Genomic DNA, 24,361 nt, shown 5'->3' with positions numbered 1-24,361 from the left:
CCGCATAGATCTGCGGCTCAACTAACTCAACACAGCTAGGATAGCTACTTATGTATTAGGATATTTAATATTAAGGTAATAAAATGGCGGCGAAGGTATGGCTATTGGGGGAGGCTGGAGGCCATTTAAAAAAATAAATTAATAAATAAAATAAATGTAGTAGTAGTAGTTGTAGTACCATCATCATCATCATTACTATCCCCCATCTCCCTGACACCCAATATGGTTGCTGTTCCCACTGTACCACTGCAGATTTGTTCATTTTTCTTCTCTCATATCCTGGACAGCTGTAGTGAATTTTATCTTCTCTCCTATGACAAGGCCACCTGCACTAGTACTCAGTCTCACGGTTCTCACCCTTGCAACAATTACTGTCTCACCCTCTAAGGGTACTCATTCTCAGCTCTGCAAAAGTACTCAGTATCACCCTTGCATCAGTACTGTCTCACCCTCCAACAGTACTCAGACTGACCTTTGGAATAGTACTCAGTATCACCCTTGCAACAGTACTGCCTTACCCTGCAATAGTACTCAGTACTGTATCATCCTTACAACAGACTCAGTCTCACCCTTGTAAAAGTAGTCAATCTCACCCTGTGCCCCTGTAACAGTACTCACGTCGAAGTATTTGATGACGTAGGAGTCCTCAGGCATTGAGAGATCCTGCTCGAGGCCGACGGAGATCTTAGGGGTGACGGCCAGGGAGGCACAGAACACACCCAGGGTGAGCAGACACATCAACACCCGCACTACGTCCTGCACCAACGGGGGAGGGAAAGGGGTTATTGTTCCAGATGAAAATAGATATCTATTTAATTTCGTAAACACAAGCAGAAAATATGCATAAAAGTGTGGACTCAAACACTCGTGTATGCTCACATATACATATTCACACACGTACACACAACCATCTTTAAACTACCATATAAAGGGCAAAATTTAATGAAACTTAGGAGCACTATAATCAGAGCGAAAGCAAAATCTATATCATCATTCTTCATGTAGGAATTATTCCAAACGTTAAGTTTATAAATAACTAGATAAATGAGATAATGAATATCAGTATCATATATTCCTGAGATAAGTTTGGGGAGAAGAGAATCGGTCTACCATGAGAGTTACACCACAATTACGATATAAGTTTGTACGTAACCACTTTCCTCGTCGTTCAAATGAGCTAATTAGGTGCAGTCACCCACCTTCATCAGGAAGGGAGCATAAGCGCTCTGGAAGATGTCGTAGCAAATGGAGGAGTCTTTGCTGCCTTTGCTCTTCTTGCTGCCCTTGATACAACAAAGGATCTCCCAACGATTGTTCTGGTGGCGTGAGAGAAAGAAAAGGAAGAATATTTATATGCTATTCATCATGAAATATAGAGGTATCAAAGTATATCCCCATCAGGTTACAGTTAGTATTCTGAGGGGCATACATGACGTCACGTATACAAGTAGATTTTGTTTGCCAATTGGCTGTTAGTTCAAAAATGTTCGACCATCTTCAACAACAAGTGACCAAAATTAATATTATTATGTAAGCTATTTCCTTTATTCCAGCATAGGTCATATCTGCTGACCTTTTCACAACGTCTAAAACACTTAAGTGGTTTACACACAATCACTGAAATATAAAGGACGGTAAATGGAAAAAATAAATTCATAACATAACCAACACAACACAGAAAGCTGTATTAGGATATCTTATATTTAGTCGGTTTATACAGCAGGTAGTAGGTAGTAGGCAGCTACCAAACAGGGAGGTACTACTGCCTGGGAAGATATTGGAAGCATAATGTGTTACCTTATGGTAGACCCTGCAGCCATATGCTGATCTGTCTTTCTGCCACATTTATACACAATTGCAGGGTCTCAATTGTTCCTCTTACTATTGACAACACAAGTATTCACGTGCTCTCTCTTAAGCTACTCTATTCATTCTATTTTATTCTCCTATGTCAGTTGATTTTAATATTGAAGCGGGGCCTTCTCCGATGGATCCCACTGGTCGGGAAGGTTGTGAACCCCAGAGCCGACCTGACCATCAAACTACTGGGGCCTCAACTGACGCCACCGCGGTTGCTGGAGGATCGGCTTTTTTCACACTTCATTTGTCCAACATTAGCGGCCTGAGATCCAATTTTCCTTCTGTGGAGCACCATCTATTAACCTCTTCCCCCGACTTCTTACTTCTTTCCGAACTTGAACTGACCAAAGCAGCTTTGCCCAAACCTTTTCAAGTCTCTAACTACACCCATTATACCTCTTCCCGTTCTAAGGGAAGTGTATGCACCTACTGCAATACACATACAGTCACTCATAAAAATTCGTGGGGGTCTCCGTGTGTGTGGGTGAATCCCAACCCCACACTTTCTGGACGACAGGTCTTTGGGCACGAGGCAGCGCACACACGAACATACACGGTGAAACTGTTGGAACTGTGAGTGTTCAATTAAGACCTGTTTGACAGGAATATTTGTCCATGCAAATATTGTGTTATGTCATAAAATGTTTACACATTTGCATTTGTGTCACATCATATAAGGGTTAAAATTGTCATGGACAATATGACCACAGTCCTCTGAACCATGAGATGCTTCGATAGGTGAAGACGAAGCAATACGATACAGGGGGAGTGGAGAAGGGGAGGGGGGTAAAAAGGAGGTTTTGCCAGGTGGAGACTAGAGCCGAGAGGGGTCAAGTGTTTAGCTGCCGCTCTGCTATACTTATTGAGGTAAATCCTTATCTTAATAAAGATGGTAATGATATGTTATATATGTTAAATATACGAAACTTTCACAGTTCCGTTCTTTTAATTCGACCGATTACTCTCTATAAATGGCTAACTTGATACCGTATATTGTCATTAACGGGAAGACTGTTTGCACTTTGTTTCCTACCTCAACCCCACGTTCAGGTGACTGACGTCTCCTCTCCACACCACAGCGACCACTGCATGTCCACCGGTTATGCGGCAATGACAACAGCTATGGCTAATGAGGAGTCGGTGCATGATAATATCTTGTCATTGATATTACGTTCTAATCTAGGTGCAATATCACTGATGAAAATTACAGCTTGGTTAACTAATAAACAAATATATAAACTGCAGTCTCGTTTTCAGTATCAGTAATGTGCTACCCATTCCCAGTCAGAGGTATAGCAACTAGAGTTACCAGACAGACGTAGCAAAACCATATTATACGAGGGCCTCTCTCTCTCTCTCTAAGTCTAAAGTCACCCACAGGTTCTGCCTGCCTACCTCTCGCCCTCTTTCTAACTGCATTCACAATCTCTGCCCCCTCCTCTCTCTCTCTCTCTCTCTCTCTCTCTCTCTCTCTCTCTCTCTCTCTCTCTCTCATTCATAACACCACATATTAATACGATGAATAAAACATCATATAATTCTAGGGCAAGATGATATTATCCCGTGAAGTCATAGTGTTCGAGGCTAACCACAGCGGTGGCGTTTACTTGTCCTCATTCATCTGTCTTTATACTATATTCATCCTAAAACCAATGTGCAAAATAGGTTATTTATTCCTAAAGTAAATAGGTCGTGAAGCAATTTAGTGAACAGGGAAGCGGCCGTCCCATATGTTTATTGGCCACGTGCAGTAATGTGGTGAAAATGTGGTGACAGCCAGCAGTCTAACCCACCAACAAATTGAATTCAATACACATATGCAATATGCGAACCATATCCAGTAACCTGGATGGTTTCTTTTTAGAATAAGTAACCATTTCCACTGATGACATGCATTACATTCTAACATTTTGTTAAGTGGACATGTAAACAAAGTATTGAACAGAAATTACAGTAAAACAAATCTTATTATTAACAATAATATATTTTTTCTGGTAAATAATAATAATTACAACATAAGAATGGTCCTAAATAAAGCAATTGTAAATAGTGATAAACACATGCATTAATGCCTAACGTTCTGTTTAGCGATCATGTATCTAACTGAAAAGAAACGACTGTAACACAAATAGTATTATTACCAATAATATATTTTTCTTGTAAATAATGCATGATATTTGTCATAAAGAAAACACAATTAATTTATGATAAACACAGCTTACCATCAACTGCACCAATTGTTGATTCATAGGCACCCAACCAAACGCACCATATCATTTACATTAATTGTTTTCTCGTTATCTTTTTCATAACAACCAGATAATTATATTACAGACTGACCAAGCAATTACTACTTTCCTCATCCCCCATTAGCCTCAATTATTGTATTCATCCTTTCTGGAACTGAATCAACAAGACGTTGACAATAGTTGGGCAGACGTCTTAAATTTTCCTATTCCGCAATGGCATGATTTACTATAGCTGCCTGGTTTCGCTTGTCCTGTATATCCCATGTCCTCATCACCATTGCCCACACATTTTCAATGACGTTGACGTCACATCATTGCTTGGCCAATCTTTAACTTCAATATCTGGATGTTCTAGAAACCAATCCCTGACCAAGCGGCTCGTACGGATAAGCTTCGATCATGAACAAATCGAACTGGGTTAGGAGCACGAATGGAGGGAATAATTGTTTCAAGTGTCTGTTTTTTTTTCTGAATTAAGGTTACCGTCTATTCGTGTCAAGTCTCCTAGTCCCCCAGACCACATCCAACCATGGAAACTCACACTACAGCACCCACTTCTTCTCAATTCCTGTATGTTTGGTGCAGCATACCTGGTGTTTAGAGATCGCCAAAAAACTTGAGTGTTTGCAGCAGTTGTCATGAATGATTTTTCGTCCGTCCAGATCACCGAGTTCCAAAAATGTTCATCATGCACATCCTGGGTATAGTGTCTAGCAAATTCAAGTCGTGATTCCTTATTTACCTGGGTTAGTTTTTCTTTTTTAGCTGGGATACAACACCTTATACCGCACTTATACCGCTGTCCTGACTATTTCTTCATCTAGTAAATCCTTCTGGTCCTTATCCAAAAACATCTGTAATAACTTTTGCACTTCCTCTTTTCCTCCTCTCTTCCGACCTGATAACTCTACAGCCAACTCTTCCCCTAATAAAGCCAATCTCTTTGGCACCATATTCTCCTCTAACTCTACTTTAGACGATTCCAACTCTATCCCTCCTACCCCTGCTCCTCCTACCCCTAAACTTATACGCTTTCCTATAATCTCCACTCGTAGGGATGCCGGTGTGTTATCCAGGTTGAATGTGAGTAAAGCGTATGGACCGGACGGAATACCCCCTCGTGTTCTGATGGAGTGTGCTGAAGTTCTGGCTCCTGTACTTGCTCGCCTCTTTCGCCTTTGCCTCAAAACCCAAACTTTTCCTTTTTCTTGGAAGCATGCCTTGGTTCAGCCCATCCCGAAGAAGGGTAACCATTCTAATACCTCTAACTATCGCTCCATTGCCCTAACTTCATCCCTCTCTAAGATTTTCGAAACAATCTTGAACTCTCATTTTCTCCGTCACCTTGAACGCCTTTCTCTTTTGTCGGATCACCAGTATGGCATTCGCCAGGAGAGATCTACTGGTGATCTACTCTCCTACTGCACCCATCTTTATTCATCCTCTTTTAGGGATTATGGGGAAACTTTCGTCTTGGCCCTTGACATCTCCAAAGCATTTGACAGGGTATGGCACAAGTCTTTGCTTTCTAAACTTCCCTCTTATGGTTTCTCTCCCCCACTTTGTTCTCTTATCTCTAGCTTCCTTGAGAACCGATCCATGGCAGTTGTTGTCGAGGGATCGATCTCTCGCTCTTTCTCTACCAATAGTGGTGTCCTACGGGGTTCTGTTCTTCACATTTTCCCCTTCCCCCTAACTCTCAAACTAGATCAATTTCTAGAGCTGATATCATTACATCTATCAATGCGGATCTGTGCAGCATCTCCAAATGGGGAGGTAGAAACTTGTTTAAATTCAATAGTAATGAAACTCAGTATATACCAATTACACTTTGCAAATCAGATGATCCCCCACCAATCACATTTCAAGACACAATCATTCTGCCAAATTTTAAAATAGACATGCTAGGCCTCACCATTTCCTTTAATATGTCATGGAAGCAACACATCCTCAACATTGCTAGAGCTGCCTCCCGAAAGCTGGGAATGTTGTAAAGATGCCGTAGCTACTTCACTCTTGAGCAGTTGCTTCAAGTATAAAAGGGATTCATTCGTCCTAACTTGGAGTACTGCTCTCATATCTGGGGTGGCTCTTCTTCTGTCCAATTGTTAGATAGGGTGGAATCAAAGGCATTTCGTCTTATTAAGTCTCCTCCTTTAGTTGACAATCATTCTTCCATTTCTCTTCGCCGCAATGTTGCTTCACTCTCTCTCTCTTTTACAGGTACTTTAACGGGCACTGTTCGGTGGATTTGGCATCCTGTGTACAGCCGGCAAGGCCGTGGGTTCGTAATACACGTCTTGCCCGCAGTGCCCACCGTTTCTCTGTGGGTGTCGATCATACTAGAATAACCCGTTATAGTACATCCTTCTTTCCTCACACAGCCAAACTGTGGAATGATCTGCCTTCTTTTGTGTTTCCACACTCATATAATCTGTCTCACTTTGAAAAGGTGGTTTTCCGGCATCTTCCTTTTGTATTTTTAATTTCTTTCTTTTCTTATTTTTTCGCCCCTAGGCCACGTTGTGCGTCGATGACCTGTGCCCGGGTGGGCTATTCCCCGTAAAAAAAAAAATGAATAATTACTACTCACAAAAACTGGTTTACAATACATTAATTACTATGTTTCTGCGTAATACACAGTTTGCTAGTATAATAGTTGTTTTTCGGTACAAGTTTGTTCAATTTCTTCTTTTCTTATATTTTATGTTAAAACTAAAGATTCAGGCCCACAGTGATTTTTCCAGTGGAATGGCAAAGCTCACGCATATTACTTTGGTCCAATTATGCTCAGTGGTTTTATGTGTGAATTGTATTACCTAACCTAACCTAACCTAACCTAACCAAACCTAACATTTAAGGTAGTAAAGTTAGGTAAGGTTAGATGAATCTCACATGACCTATGCTAACTTGAGTCTCTGTGACCTATAACTGACCTCGCTTTGTTCATGACTTCCTTTGATCTTGACTGCATAACCCAAACTTACCTCAACTCGCCGAGCGTCAAGGGACATGAGAGCTACGAAGCAGGTCATCTGGAGCACGAAGTCGATTACGAGGGCCAAGGCAGCGTAGAGAGCGAAGGCGTACGCAGCTGGCATGTCCGAGAGTCCGCCTGTAAGAACAACAATTACACTGTCATCTACAAGACTTTTTCAGTCACTCTCATGCCTCCTGAGATAACGACATACAATTCTTCATAAAACACAACACCACTAATATTATAATCATCTAGAAACTCTATGACAGAATATCTAGCATTGAATTGTTTTATACAACTGAATCAATATAACCCAGAAATAATGAAACTGAAGAATTTCAGTATTTATAACACTTCCGCAATGTAATAATTGCATATTGGGGAAATGAAGAATGCTATCTAATGCCAGAGGATATCGGTAGAGCATACCATGTACAGTACTCTCCTCCATTATCTGATGTTTTTCCACTACGTTCATATTGATATGCAAATTAACCAAAATAACGTCAGAAGTGAGAAATGAGTCCGCAATTTATCTGGGAGTATTTTTTAGAATTATTTATGATTGAATTGAAAAAATAAATTAAATAACACAAGTTGCACTGATCAAAAAGACAGATACTGTATATGGATTTTCTTACTTTACTCTTATTGAAAAAATAATTCAGTAACACGATTAAAAATTATTATTCATGATGACATGGTGGCCACCCCTCCTGAACCACCCCTACTAAACCACCCCTCCTGAACCACCCCTACTAAACCACTCCTCCTGAACCATCCCTACTAAACGACCCCTCCTGAACCACCCCCCTAACACCCTCAACCCCCCCAGCATCCTAACCACCCTCCTGAACCATCCCCTAAACCACCCTCCTGAACCACCCTACTAAACCACCCCTCCTGAACCATCCTAAACCACCCTCCCTGACCATCCTACTAACCACTCCTGACCCTCCCTACTAAACCACCCTCCTGAACCATCCTACTAAACCACCCTCCTGAACCACCCCTACTAAACCACCCTCACCATCCCTACTAAACCACCCCTACTAACCACCCCTCCTGAACCACCCCTACTAAACCACCCTTCCTGAAACCACCCTACTAACCACCCCTCCTGACCACCTACTAAACCACCCCCCACCTCTAAACCACACCCAACCACCTCTGAACCACCTACCACACTAACCACCCTCCTGAACCACCCTACTAAACCACCCTCCTGAACCACCCTACTAAACCACCCCTCCTGAACCACCCTACTAAACCACCCTTCCTGAACCACCCCTACTAAACCACCCTCCTGAACCATCCCTAAAACCACCCCTCCTGAACCACCCCTACTAAACCACCCTTCCTGACCACCCTACTAACCACCCTCAACCACCCCTACTAACCACCCCTGAACCACCCTACTAAACCACCCTCTGAACCACCCTACTAAACCACCTCCTGAACCACCCTACTAAACCACCCCCTCCATCTCCACCCCTCCTGAACCACCCCTACTAAACCCTCCTAACACCTACTGAACCATCCCTACTAAACCACCCCTCCTGACCACCCTACTAAACCACCCCTCCTGAACCACCCTGCTAAACCACCTTTACAACCATCCTACTAAACCACCCCTCCTGAACCACCCCTACTAAACCACCCTCCCCCCCTACCCCCCGAACCACCCTACTAAACCACCCCTCCTGAACCACCCCTACTAAACCACCCTTCCTGAACCATCCCTACTAAACCACCCCTCCTGAACCACCCCTACTAAACCACCTTCCTGAACCACCCCTACTAAACCACCTCTGAACCACCCCTACTAAACCACCCCTCTGAACCATCCTACTAACCACCCCCCTGCTAAACCACCCCTCTGAACCACCCTACTACCACCCTCTGAACATCCCTACTAAACCACCCCTCCGAACCCCTACTAAACCACCCCTGACCATCCCTACTAAACCACCTCTGAACCACCCTACTAAACCACCCTCTGAACCATCCTACTAAACCACCCCTAAACCACCCCTCCTGAACCACCCCTAACCACCCCCTGAACCACCCCTACTAAACCACCCGTCCTGAACCATCCCTACTAAGCCACCCTCCTGAACCACCCTCCTGAACCACCCTACTTAACCACCCTTCCTGAACCACCCCTACTAAACCACCCCTCCTGAACCATCCCTACTAAAACCTCCTGAACCATCCCTACCAAACCACCCCTCCTGAACCACCCCTACTAAACCACCCCTCCTGAACCACCCTACTAAAACCACCTCCTGAACCACCCCTACTAAACCACCCCTCCCTGAACCACACCCTCCTAAACCACCCCTCCTGAACCACCCTACTAACAACCCCTCCCTGAACACCCCTACTAAACCACCCCTTCCTGAACCACCCCTAACCACACCACATTCTACTAAACCACCTCCTGAACCATCCCTACTAAACCACCCTTCCTGAACCATCCTACTAAACCACCTCCTGAACCATCCCTACTAAGCCACCCTTCTGAACCATTCTACAACCACCCTGAACCACCCCTAAAACCACCCCTCCTGACCCCTAAACTACCTCACCAACCATCCTACTAAACCACCCTTCTGACCACCCCTGCTAACCACCCCTACAACCACCCTATAAAACCCCCTCCTGAACCACACCTACTCCTTACCCCTCCTTAAACCATCCTACTAAACCACCCCTCCCACAACCACCCTCCTGAACCACCCCTACTAAACCACCCTTCCTGAACCACCCCTACTCCACCTCCTGAACTACCCCTACTAAACCACCCTTCCTGAACCATCCCTACTAAACCACCTCCTGAACCACACCTCTACTAAACCACCCCTCCTGAACCATCCCTACTAAACCACCCCTCCTGAACCACCCCTACTAAACCACCCCTGAACCACCCTACTACCACCTTCCTGAACCATCCCTACTAAACCCACCTCCTGCCACCCCTACTAAACCACCACTTCCCTGAACCATCCCTACTAAACCACCTTCCCAAACCACCCCTACTAAACCACCCTCCTGAACCACCCCTACTAAACCACCCTTCCTGAACCATCCCTACTAAACCACCCTCCTGAACCACCCTACTAAACCACCTTCTGAACCACCCTACTAAACCACCCTCTGAACCATCCTACTAAACCACCCCTCCTGAACCATCCCTATAAACCACCCTCCTGAACCATCCCTACTACCACCTCCTGAACCCCCTACTAAACCACCCCTCCTGAGACCCCCTACTAAACCACCCCTCTGAACCTCCCTACCCACCCCTCCTGAACCATCCCTACTAAACCACCCCTCTGAACCACCCCTACTAAACCACCCCTCTGAACCATCCCTACTAAACCACCCCTGAACACCCTCCTGAACCACCCCTACTAAACCACCCTTCCTGAACCACCCCTACTAAACCACCCTCTGCAACACCCCTACTAAACCACCCCCCTGAACCACCCCTACTAAACCACCCCTCTGAACCACCCTATAACCTCCTCCTGAACCACCCTACTAAACCACCCCTCCTGAACCACCCCTACTAGCCACCAACCACCCTCCTGAACCATCCCTACCACCTCTCCTGAACCATCCTACTAAACCACCCCTCCTGAACCACCCCTACTAAACCACCCCTCCTGAACCATCCTTCCTGAACCATTCCTACTAAACCACCCTCCTGAACCATCCCTTAAACCACCCCTCCTGCCATCCCTACTAAACCACCCTCCTGAACCATCCTACTAAACCACCCCTCCTGACCATCCCTACAAACCACCCCTCCCCTGAACCACACCTACTAAACCACCCCTCCTTAACCATCCCCTAACCACCCCTCCTGAACACCCCTCCTGAACCACCCCTACTAAACCACCCTTCTCGAACCACCCCTACAAACCACCCCTCCAGACTTACCCTACTAAACCACCCTTCTGAACCATCCTTAAACCACCTCCTGAACCACCCCTACTAAACCACCCCTCCCAGACCATCCCTCACTAAACCACCCCTCCTGAACCACCCTACTAAACCACCCTTCCTGAACCACCCCTACTAACCACCCTTCCTGAACCATCCCTACTAAACCACCTCCTGAACCACCCCTACTAACACCAACCTTCCTGAACCACCCCTACTAAACCACCCTTCCTGAACCACCCCTACTGCCACCTCCTGAACCACCCCTACTAAACCACCCTTCTGAACCATCCCTACTAAACCACCCCTCCTGAACCACCCCTACTCACCCTTCCTGAACCACCCCTACTAAACCACCCCTCTCAACCACCCCTACTATCACCTTCCTGAACCATTTCTACTAAACCACCCCTCTGAACCATCCCTACTAAACCACCCTCCTGAACCATCCCTGTAACCACCTCTGAACCATCCCTACTCACCTTCTGAACCATCCCTACTAAACACCCCTCCTGAACCATCCCTACTAAACCACCTCCTGAACCATCCCTACTAAACCACCCCTCCTGAACCACCCCTACTAAACCACCCGTCCTGAACCATCCCTACTAAACCACCCCTCCTGAACCACCTCCTGAACCACCCCTTCTTAACCACCCTTCCTGAAACCACCCCTAATACCCCTCCTGAACCATCCCTACTAAACCACCCCTCCTGAACCATCCCTACTAAACCACCTCCTGAACCACCCCTACTAAACCACCCCTCACACACCTCCCTAACCACTCCCCCTCCTGAACCACCCCCTACTAAACCTCTCACACCCTCCTAAACCCCACACCCCTCACACCACCCCTACTAAACCACCCCTCCTGAACACCCTACTAAGCACCCTTCCTGAACCACCCCTCTAACCACCTTCCTGAACCATTCCTACTAAACCACCCCTCCTGACCATCCCTACTAAACCACCCTTCCTGAACCATTCCTACTAAACCACCCCTCCTGAACCATCCCTACTAAACCACCCCTCCTGAACCATCCCTACTAAACCACCCCTCCTGAACCATCCCTCCTAAACCACTCACCTGAGCCACCTCCCCAGAGCCATCCCTCCTGACCCACCTTCCTAAACCAATCCTCCTAAACAACCATTTCTAAAACACCCTTCAGAACCACCTCTCTTAAAACACCCCTCCTAAACTACGCTTACTCAATCAACCCCATTAAAACTTACCTTACTAAACCACCCCTGCAAAACAACCCCTCTAAAAGCCACCCCTCCTGAACGACCCATCTCACCACCCTCCTAAACCGTCCTCTAAACTACCCTTATTAACCAACCCCTAAACAATCTGTAAACCACCGTCTTAAACCACACCCTCTAAAGCCACTCTAAAAACCACCCCTCCAGAACTACCCCACGAAACCACCCCTCCTGAACTACCCTTACTAAACCATCCTCCTGAATAACCCCTCTAGCAGCCCCTCCTGAACTACCCTTGCTAACCACTGCTCGTGGACTATCCTTACTAAACCACCCTTCTAAACTACCTTACTAAACCACCCCTCTTGACATCCCTACTAAACCACCCCTCCTGAACCATCCCTACTAAACCACCTCCTGAACCACCCCTACTAAACCACCCGTCCTGACCATCCCTAAACCATCCCTACTAAACCACCCCTCCTGAACCACCCCTACTAAACCACCTTCTGAACCACCCCTACTAAACCACCCTTCCTGAACCATCCCTACTAAACCACCCTCCTGAACCACCCCTACTAAACCACCCTTCCTGAACCACCCCTACTAAACCACCCTTCCTGAATACACCCCACTAAACCACCTCCTCAACCACCCTACTAAACCACCCCCTGAACCATCCCTACTAAACACCCTTCTGAACCACCCCTACTAACCACCCTTCCTGAACCACCCCTACTAAACCACCCCTCCTGAACCACCCCTACTAAACCACCCTTCTGAACCATTTCTACTAAACCACCCCTCCTGAACCATCCCTACTAAACCACCCTCCTGAACCATCCCTACTAAACCACCCCTCCTGAACCATCCCTACTAAACCACCCCTCCTGAACCATCCCTACTAAACCACCCCTCCTGAACCATCCCTACTAAACCACCCCTCTGAACCATCCCTACTAAACCACCCTCCTGAACCACCCCTACTAAACCACCCGTCCTGAACCATCCTACTAAACCACCCCTCCTGAACCACCCCTCCTGAACCACTACTTAACCACCTTCCTGAACCACCTACTAAACCACCCCTCCTGAACCATCCCTCTACTAAACACCCTCCTGAACCATCCTACTAAACCACCCCTCCTGAACCACCCTAAACCACCCCTCTGAACCACCCCTCCCTAAACCACCCCTCCTGAACCACCCCTACAACCACCCCTGCGACCACCCTACTAACCACCCCCTGCAGACACCCCTCTTCCACCCTTCTGAACCATTCCTACTAAACCAACCCCTCCTGAACCATCCCTACTAAACCACCCTTCCTGAACCATCCTACTAAACCACCCCTCCTGAACCATCCCTACTAAAACCACCCTCCTGAACCATCCCTACTAAACCACCCCTCCTGAACCATCCCTCCTAAACCACTCACCTGAGCCACCTCCCCCCAGAGCCATCTCCTGAACCACCCTTCTAAACCAATCCTCTAAACAACCATTTCTAAAACACCCTTCAGAACCACCTCTCTTAAACCACCCTCCTAAACTACGCTTACTCAATCCTCCATTAAAACTTACCTTACTAAACCACCCTGCCAAAACAACCCTCCCACCCCTCTGAACGACCCATCCTAAACCACCCTCTAAACCGTCCTCCTAAACTACCCTTATTAACCAACCCCTAAACAATCAGATAAACCACCCGTCTTAAACCACCCTCTAAAACCACCCCTGAACTACCCTTACGAAACCACCCTCCTGAACTACCCTTATAAACCATCCCTCCTGAATAACCCCTCCTAAGCAGCCCCTTCTGAACTACCCTTGCTAAACCACTGCTCATGGACTACCCTTACTAAACCACCCCTTCTAAACTACCCTTACTAAACCACCCCTCCTAAACTACCCATACTAAACCACCCCTCCTCAAAACGTTTTACTAAACCACCTCTCCTGAACTACCTTTGCTAAACCACCCCTCTTGAACTACCCCTCCTAAACCACCCATCCTGATCTACCATTACTAAACCATCCCTCCTAAACTACCCTCATTAAAATACCCTCCTAAACCACCCCTCCTGAACTACCATTTCTAAACCACCCCTCCTGAACTACCCCTTCTAAGCCACCCATCCTGAACCACCTAAATAAACCATCCCTCCTAAACCACCCATCCTGATCTACCATTACCAAACCCTCCCTGAACCATTCCTCCTAATCCACCCCATACTTAACAACCCTTACTATATCAACCCACCTAAACCCCTCCTGAACTACTCCTTCTATACCACCCAACCTGAACAACAACCCCTTTTAAGCCACCCCTCCTGAACTACCTCTTTTAAACCACGCCTCCTGAACTATCCCTTTAAATCACCCCTCCTAAACCACCCCTCCTGAGCTACCCTTACTAAATCACCCCCTTAAGCCACCCTCCTGAGCTACCCCTCCTAAACCACCCCTCTGAACAACCCCTCCTAAACCACCCCTCCTGAACAACCCATCCTAAACCACCCCTCTAAACCACCCTCCTAAACCACCCCTCCTAAACCACCCCTCCTAAACCACCCCTCCTAAACCACCCCTCTAACCACCCCTCCTAAACTATTCCTTTTAAGCCACCCATCCTGAACCCCCATCCTCCTACACCTCCTAAAACCACCCCCTCCTAAGCTATTCCTTCTAAGCCACCCATCCTGAACCCATCCTGAACTACCCCTCCTAAACCACCCCTCTAAGCTATTCCTTCTAAGCTACCCATCCTGAACCCCCATCCTGAACTACCCCTCTAAACCACCCCTCCTAAGCTATTCCTTCTAAGCCACCCATCCTGAACCCCCATCTGAACTACCCCTCCTAAACAACCCCTCCTAAACATCCCTCTAAACTATTTCTTCTAAGCCACCCATCCTGAAACCCCATCCTGAACTACCCTCCTAAACACCCCCCTAAACTATTCCTTCAAAGCCACCCATCCTGAACCCCCATCCTGAACTACCCCTCTAACACCACCCCTCCTAAACCACCCCTCCTAAACCACCCCTCCTAAACTATTCCTTCTAAGCCACCCATCCTGATCCCCCATCCTGAACTACCCCTCCTAATCCACCCCCCTAAACTATTCCTTCTAAGCCACCCATCCTGAACCCCCATCCTGAACACCCCTCCTAAACCATCCCTCCTAAACTATTCCTTCTATACCCATCCTCCCCCCTCCAAACCTCGCATACTAAGCCACCCTTATGACCTACCCTTACTAAACCTCCCTTCCTAGACCACCTCTAATGATACCGTTATAAACCACACCTCCTAAAATACACCTCCTTATCTACTTATCTTGAAGTACCCATCCTAAACACCTTCCTGGCCGCACCCATATTTTACACCCTGCGTCTATTGAAGACGCTGCTTGTTCAAGTTCTCCTTGTGTGAGTCTACTACCACGACCCGAATAATTTCATTTTTGGTGAATAAGTTTAATTTTCTACGTTTTTCACATAGCATAGTTACTAGGCCTATTTTTGTAAATCTGGCTCTTAAACCAAGCTGGCGTGTCTCCCCGCCCAATCTACCATCCCAAGAAAACCACCCCTCCTCGACTACCATCCCACGATAGCCACTCCTTCCAACCTACCATCCCAAGAGAGCCACCTATCCCAGCTTACCATCCCACGATAGCCACCCAGTCGTCTACCATCCCAAGAGAGCCAGCCCTTCCAGCCTACCATCCCAAGAGAGCCACCCTTCCAGCCTACCATCCCAAGAAGCCACCTATCAAAGCCTACCATCCCAAGAGAGCCAGCCCTTCAGCCTACCATCCCAAGAGCCACCTATCCCAGTCTACCATCCCAAGAGAACCAGCCCTTCAGCCTACCATCCCAGGAGCCCAGCCTTCCAGCCTACCATCCCAGAGAGCCACCTATCCCAGTCTACCATCCCACCAAGAGAGCCAGCCCTTCCAGCCTACCATCCCAAGAGAACCACCCCTTCCAGCCTACCATCCCAAGAGCGCCAGCCCTTCCAGTCTACCATCCCAAGAGAGCCACCTATCCCAGTCTACCATCCCAAGAGAGCCAGCCCTTCCATCCTACCATCCCAAGAGAGCAACCCCTTCCAGCCTACCATCCCAAGAGCGCCAGTCCTTCCAGCCTACCATCCCAATAGAGCCACCCCTTCCAGTCTACCATCCCAAGAGAGCCAGCCCTTTCAGCCTACCATCCCAAGAGAACCACCCCTTCCAGTCTACCATCCCAAGAGAGCACCCTTCCAGCCTACCATCCCAAGAGAGCCAGCCCTTCCAGCTCACCATCCCAAGAGAGCCACCCTTCCAGCCTACCATCCCAAGAGAGCCAGCCCTTCCAACCTACCATCCCAAGAGAGCCAGCCCTTCCAGCCTACCATCCCAAAGAGAGCCACCCCTCCCAGCCTGCCACCCTTCCAGCCTACCATCCCAAGAGAGCCACCGCTCGCAGCCGACCATCCTGTAAGACCCACCCCCAGCCTACCATCTCAAGAGAGCCAGCCCTTCCAGCCTACCATCCCAAGAGAGCCACCTTCCAGCCTACCATCCCAAGAGAGCCACCCTCCCAGCCTGCCATCCCAAGAGAGCCACCCCTTCCAGCCTACCATCAAGAGAGCCAACCCCTCCAGCCTACCACACAGGGAGCCACCCTTCCAGCCTACCATCCCATGAGAACCACCTCTCCCAGTCTACCATCCCAAGAGAGCCACCCCTTCCAGCCTACCATCCCAAGAGAACCACCTCTCCCAGTCTACCATGCCAAGGGAGCCACCCCTTTCACCCTACCATCCGAAGGGAACCACCCCTTCCAACCTACCATCCCACTATAGTCACCCCTCCCAGCCTACCATCCCAAGAGAGTTACCCCTCCCAGCCTGCGATCCCAAAATAGCCACCCCCCTCCCCCCGAGCCTGTCATCCCTTGAGAAGTCCCAAGACATCCATTACTCACCAAGGAAGAAACAAAGAGCTTCAGCAGAGGTGGAGAGCAGCATGGACGGCGCCACTTTGCCCACCACTCGACCAATGTGTGACTCGATGCTTTCATCCTGTCGCCGAGGCTCCCGCTGCCACGTCTGTACTAAGATGAAGATGTTGTCCACGCCCACTGCCAGCACCAGGAAGGGGATCACCTGCATCCAGCATAACGCTTATTATCTACGCCCAGTATAAATAAATTTACCTTTATATACTGCACATGTCACCTTTCCCGATCATGGTATACTGTAGGTTACCTACACGGAGAAGACCTAACATTACATAAAATGTACACTCTCCCACACTTCCAATTGATACAGTCAGCGTTGTCAATCCCAATCTTCGAGAGTTGTGTACCACGAGAATTTGAACCCGTGTCCGGAGCATTCACTCCTCCAGTTTATAGGGTGTTTTACCTAGATATAGACTTTCAAATATGTATAATATAGTTCCTTTACACTATTGTTATTAAGTATATGTTCTGAATGTGGTAGAATCACTAACCAAATGTCAATGTTTCCTGTCTTCAAATCTCTTCTCCGAGCTGTGAACCACGGGAGTATGAACCTGAGTCCAAAGCGTTCACTCGTGACGTAGAGTGGGGGACGGGGGGGGCCGGTGTGTGAAGAGGGTGACGGGCTAGTAAGGGGGCGGGTGAGGAGCGTAGGCGTAGAAAGTGGCAACAGGGATGGGAGAGGGGCAAGGTAAAACGTCTCCAGCTACAACCCAGCATTTATTAAGCAAACTATTAATAAGTAATAAAGAGAATAATGTGGTACCGGAAATTAGTAAGTCTGAGCCTGTGTGTTACTGGTGTGGTTAATTTCATATTCATAAATTACTGACCAAATGTTGTGAGACGCCCTTTCCTGGCCCCCCCCACCACCTACACTCACACTCACGGCCATCAGCAGCGCTCTGCTCCTCCAGAAACGTGAAAAACTGTCACCAGCCCGAGGGGCATACACACACTTGTGTAATGTATAATGATTGGAAAACAAAATATACTGGATGTAATGTACAAAATTGCCCACTGGGAAAGTTGTTAATGCCAGTCAATACTACGGAGGATAAACTTAATGAATTGTAAAATTCACTGAAAAATAGGTGGGTGTAGAACAACTGTATTTAGGTATACGATAGATTACAAATGAAAGCAACATCTACTCCTGGCAGTGGTTAACCATAACAGGTGGAGCATCTTGGTTAGATCTAAGTAGAAATTTTCCTGGTTAGTATAGTATCTTAAGACGTTGCTCTAAATGACCATACAAACAAGCTTCATTGAAGTTATTCTAATATGAATCGGTGCTTACTAGCTTCCTCACCAAATATCAGCAAATATATACAGTATAGCTATCATTTGAAAGTCGTTTACCAAGAAAAATAATTATCCTTCCTAACTATACATGCCACTGCTTGCATAGGCTGCCCTCAGCCTGTTTGAATGAATTAGGAATATTGGAAAGTTTTACATATATGGTAATTTATATTCTCAGTGTTTATTTACATTATGCAGTAACCTTTGAGGATGATGGAAATAAGTAAAACTGAGTCTAGCCATGGACGGCTACTGGCTAACCTGTACACTACTGTAGACTGTCATGTATATTAGTCAATTGCTTCTTAAATATATGACAACCATATTACACCTCATAGCATATTTCTTTGTGCAATTTGATAATTCCATGAATTAAGCATGTATTTTAATTTACTTTTCATAGTTGGTTATACAGCCAATGTCATGGATATTCATTAAACAAATATCAATAGTTCCCTGTAATTAGCTTCTGCCACGCTTTAATTATTTAAAATGGAGGTTAATGCCTCTCAACTGCATAAGAGTCATTAAGGCAAATAAGACTCCCGCTAAGATTTAGACCCAGGACGGGGAGGGTCTATGGCCTCCCCTTAGTCCCTTGTCTGCCAGGACCCAGGTGGGAGAGGTAGCGTTCTCCCTTCTCATAACAGCGCTACATGGCCTCTGAAGCCTAGCGCGGTGGGTTAATTTCCAATTTTCTCTGTAATTGGGGCAGGCGAAGGCGACACAAATATCGTAACAAGTGTTACAGAAAATGTGAATATTGTTGGGCATTATCATGAGTGTAGTGTGAATATGGTCCATGTGAGGTTCTTTTCTGGTGACAGTGGCTGCACAAAGCAAAAATTAGTAAATATTAGCTCACAGCCAGTATGAGTGAATGATGGTATTAACCGACAGGTGAACCTATTATATGCTCTTAAATAATAAAAAGTCCAGTCTTGCTAGCCGCACAATTCCTCTAGCCCATCTCCACTCCTACCCTCTTCACCCACCCTAACCCATCACCCTCCTCTCACACCGGCCCCGGATTGACAACGCTGACTGTAGCAGGTGAAACTGCTTTATTATCAGTATCGGGGAAAAATATACCTGAGAAGTGACCCATCTTTATGCTAAACTTGCCTTGTACGCCATAGATAATAGAGATGAAGACAAGTAATTTAACTGTAATAAGAGTTTAGTGTATGTCCTCCATATAAAGACTTGCGAGTAGTATGTGGGTGGATAGACATGAAAGGGAAAGGAGTTTCATAGGTAGAAGAAAAACACCTTGACCAAGGAAGGTGAAAGATAATTAAGTTCGATTGTATGGAAGGCGAATAAAAAAATCGTGGCATGATGAAGAATGACGTGTATTGCGAGTGGAGCAAAAAGGAAAGGGGAGAATAGACTGTACATCATTTGCACATTCACTTTGGAAATATCAGTAGAAAAGAGAAAATAAATAAACTGTTTGGCTTGAAGGTGAAGTAAAGAACTTAGTGTTGATTAGGCTACATCGTTAGTTCGTGTTGTACTTCGTGAAACATTTCGTGTTGGTCACCTTAACTACAAGAAATACATTATCAATCAGGCTAATGAGAAACTATAAATTCTGTCTCAAACTTTCAGGTTTACAAAATTTTACTAAGAAATGTGCTCTTTTATAGACATAAGGAAGGTACAGTATATACTGTAAGATAGTATTTTTTGCCTTTTACTAGTCTTTGGTTTAAGATTGTGTCATAATTATATCACTGGCATGACTAAACAAACGAAGGGGGAGGTACTGGAGTGAGAAGGTTATTTTAAAGAATATTTTTCCTCAATTCTTCATGAAAAGAACGAGTGGCGAAACGCAAAATAAGAAGAAAAGTAGAGTATAAGGGTAATAACAGAATCATAATTAATGAATCTATTCAGCCTCGTGTGAAGAGTATGACGTGTACAGCCTTGTGGGCGTAGCGGGACTTACCTCAATGACGAAGAGTGTAGCGGGAACGCCAACGTAGCCGTAAAAGCCGAGGGAGGCGAACACTGACAACATCACGATGGTCACCCCGCCCAGGGCCAACGTCATTTTACTTTCAATCTAAAAATAAAAATGTGAGTTATCAGCGACGTCTCTCCAGAAGAATATATATTAAAAAAAAGAGAGCTTTACTGATAAAAATTATAATTAATCTCGGGGACAACTTTAGAGTATCTTTAAGAGTTACCCGGGGAAGCCCAGCATTACACATATGAATAACATTATGTATTTTACCCCGTGTATTTATCCCTGGAATATTATTTATCAAAGAGAAAACCATGTTAATTTGGATTAACTAATAGCTAACCTTAACGTCCTGATGGGAATACGTCACACAAATGCATGCATACTCACATAATACGTGAAGACAGATGTACACACAAGCACACCTGTACGCTGAGCACACATATACACACACTCATTTTCTTGCTTTTTGTACCGTTGCGTGTAAACACTTACCAGTAACCTTCTACAATCGGAGGACACGTTGCCTAGAGAAAGAGTGATGTACGCGAACATAATGAGGTAGGAGATGAAGATGGTGAGCACATCGCTCATACTCTCCCTCACCAGCTCGTCTTCGATGCCTCGCTCAGCATTGTAGGCGATTTCCATGTTTTTCATGAAGTACTCGTCTTCTGTTACCTCCTTCATGAACTCCAAGAACCTTTTAGAATGATAAACTACCATGAAGACCACCCCAGAAACCACTAGGGTGCGAAATTATCATGTGGGACATTTCATAAATCTTCCAAGACAAGGAATTACAACGAGAGATACTCAAAGAACTTTGTGAGTAAAAATATAGCATGTGACACAGTCCTAAAACCTTATATAGCGAGAAACTACCGTACGAAATCGCGAACCTTCTATAACAAGACACTGGATTGTAGGAAACTACAGGAACATTTTGGCTAAGAAATTAAAACTATAACGTGTAACACAGCATGATCCTTCAAGGGCAAGATACTATTATGGGAAACACCAAGAACTTTCCATGATAAGAAATTTGGGACATAAATAACTAGAAATTCATTATTTTGGACTATAAAATGGATCGAGCCGGTCAGTTGGTAATTCCAGTGATTCATTGTGAGATAGATACTAGCCAATAAATTCAGTTTGAAGCTTTTCAAACGAGGAATCACTTGTCCTCTCCTTCCAGGATTATATCTACAACCAGCTGCCACTGTGAACTCTTATGAGTGATTAGAGTGAGTTGGATAAATAATTTGATTACACCAACAAATGGATCTTCCCCTGTCGTCCATGGCTGGCAGGACAGGCTTGTAAATCTACGGACTCCGGTCAGAATGGTTCAACAACAAACATTGTTTTTGCTCCTCAACTACCAAGGTCTTTAAGTAAGTAAGTAAGTAATTACACTAATCCACCAATATATATATATATATATATATATATATATATATATATATATATATATATATATATATATATATATATATATATATATATATATATATATATAAAACAAAGAAGTATGTCTGTGTGTTTGTGTGTCCGCACGAGAATCTCGGAAACTACTTTACCGATCTGTAATGATGATGGATGGTGTCATAGGTAGTGGTGATGGATGGTGTTATATGTAGTGATGATGGGTGGTGTTATATGTAGTGATGATGCATGATGCTATATGTAGTGATGATTAGACAATAAAATAATAACAGTTTAATGCTAAAAAAATATACTTTGCTGTACCGTTGTAGTGAAACTTACATACACCGTTAATGAACTATTGATGGAAGAAGAAGTTTTGGGGACTGAACAGTAGTTGCAAACAGAGTTACTCAGAGACACAGACTACTCAGTTGAAGTTCTGGTGAATTTTCTTGAAGAAAATGAGCCTCACCTGGTGCCTGATCAAGCAAATGCATATGAACAGATCTTGCAAGCGATACAAGCGGAGCAGGGAGGTATGGTCTTTCTCGATGCACCTGGCGGGACAGGAAAACCTTCCTCATCAACCTTCTGTTGGCCAAAGTACGTCATCAGGGGAAAATTGCTCTTGCTGTGGCATCCTCAGGCATTGCTGCAACACTACTAGAAGGAGGACGTACTGCACACTCAACTTTTAAACTGCCTCTCAACCTCGCTCACAATGAGAATTCAGTGTGCAACATCAAAAAAGGATCGGCAAAGGCAAAACTCTTAGGAAAATGCAGCCTCATAGTCTGGGATGAATGCACTATGTCTCACAAGTTAGCGTTTGAAGCATTGGACAGGACCTTGCAGGACATACGAGAAAATGACCAGCTCATGGGTGGCATTACAATGGTCATTGCTGGAGACTTTCGCCAAACCCTACCTGTCATTCCTCGAAGCACTCCAGCTGATGAACTGAATGCGTGCCTCAAGGCATCATACCTTTGGAGAAGTGTTCAGACACTCACCCTATCCACAAACATGAGAGTACATCTACAAGGAGATCAGGATGCTGGACGGTCTGCAAACCTTCTACTACAGATTGGGAATGGAACTTTCCCTGTTGATTCAGAAGGACAAATAATCATTCCTCAAGGATGTGGAAATGTTGTAAAGTCCGCAACTGAGCTCACTAACATGGTCTACCCAAACATTATCCACCACTACAAGGATCACAAGTGGCTGCGTGAACGCACAATTCTGGCACCAAAGAATGAAACAGTGGCTGAAATCAACATGACTCTACTCAGACAGCTTCCAGGCAGTGAGATCTTATTCAAATCTGTTGATACAGTAATCGACCAGGACCAAGCAGTCCAGTATCCTGCAGAATTCCTTAATTCTTTGGAGCCCGCTGGAATGCCTCCTCACCACCTCACTCTCAAGATTGGAACTCCTATGATGCTCTTGAGAAATCTTGAACCACCAATCCTCTGCAATGGCACAAGACTGGTGGTGAAGAACATGATGCCACATGTACTGGAAGCTACAATACTGACAGGAAAAGCTAAAGGAGAGGTCGTTTTTATACCAAGGATACCTCTCATCACCAATGACCTGCCATTTGAGTTCAAGCTACTTCAGTTCTCAACCACAGCAGACAGTGCAGGAGGTACTGTACTCATGTTCTCAATCACAGCAGACAGTGAAGGAGGTACTGTACTCATGTTCTCAATCACAGCAGACAGTGAAGGAGGTACTCATATTCTCTACAGCAAAAAGAGGTACTCACTTCTTCTCCCAAGCGAGAGCAGGACCCAGCTGCTCCTTATCGGGGTAGTTATTGATGAGGATAGTGATGACCAGGGCCGTGGACTCTGTGTACCGAGGATTAGATGAAATTTGATCACCATCATTCAGGAAGCCTCCTAGAGACGTGTAAGGAAACACAGGGCCCCCGTATGTTCCTAGACAGTAAGTTGGGGTCACAGCAGATGGATTTCTGGAGGGAGAAAAAAAGGCGGGATATGTTACTGAAAATCCAGATCATGTTTGCCGAGTTGTTAAAGCTGTGATTTATAGAACAAATTTGCAAAAGTACGATAATCCATACCCCAGAACTACAGTACACTCAGTACAATCAAGGCAACGTAGCTCAACCACTCAAAAATGCAGTTGGTATTGTAAAATGATGGTCATAAAAAGAAGTCTTAATCTTTTGATAGTTTTTACAGACCACGCAAAGTAGGCAAGAAACCTACACTGTATATATATATATATATATATATATATATATATATATATATATATATATATATATATATATATATATATATATATATATATATATATATATATATATATATATATATATATATATATACACATATAT

General features: G+C 45.3%; 1 protein-coding gene across 1 annotated transcript in view; it reads right to left on the bottom strand.

Moving 5' to 3' along the window:
* The window catches only part of LOC121876181 (NPC intracellular cholesterol transporter 1-like), a 157,824-nt gene that overhangs the window by 51,153 nt on the left and 82,310 nt on the right, over positions 1-24,361 (bottom strand). The window contains exons 12-18 of the mRNA XM_042381142.1: positions 23,762-23,971; positions 21,046-21,253; positions 20,530-20,646; positions 17,226-17,406; positions 7,097-7,224; positions 1,200-1,316; positions 619-756 (exon numbers count right to left, since the gene is read on the bottom strand). Of these exons, the coding sequence (XP_042237076.1) occupies positions 619-756; positions 1,200-1,316; positions 7,097-7,224; positions 17,226-17,406; positions 20,530-20,646; positions 21,046-21,253; positions 23,762-23,971 (1,099 nt within the window). The remainder of the gene's footprint in view (positions 1-618; positions 757-1,199; positions 1,317-7,096; positions 7,225-17,225; positions 17,407-20,529; positions 20,647-21,045; positions 21,254-23,761; positions 23,972-24,361) is intronic.

This window comes from Homarus americanus, unplaced genomic scaffold, assembly GCF_018991925.1.
Source record: "Homarus americanus isolate GMGI-L3 unplaced genomic scaffold, GMGI_Hamer_2.0 scaffold34921, whole genome shotgun sequence".
Taxonomy (NCBI): Eukaryota; Metazoa; Arthropoda; class Malacostraca; order Decapoda; family Nephropidae; genus Homarus; species Homarus americanus.
Note: the sequence above shows the minus strand (reverse complement) of the source record. Positions and strands in the feature narration are given on the sequence as shown.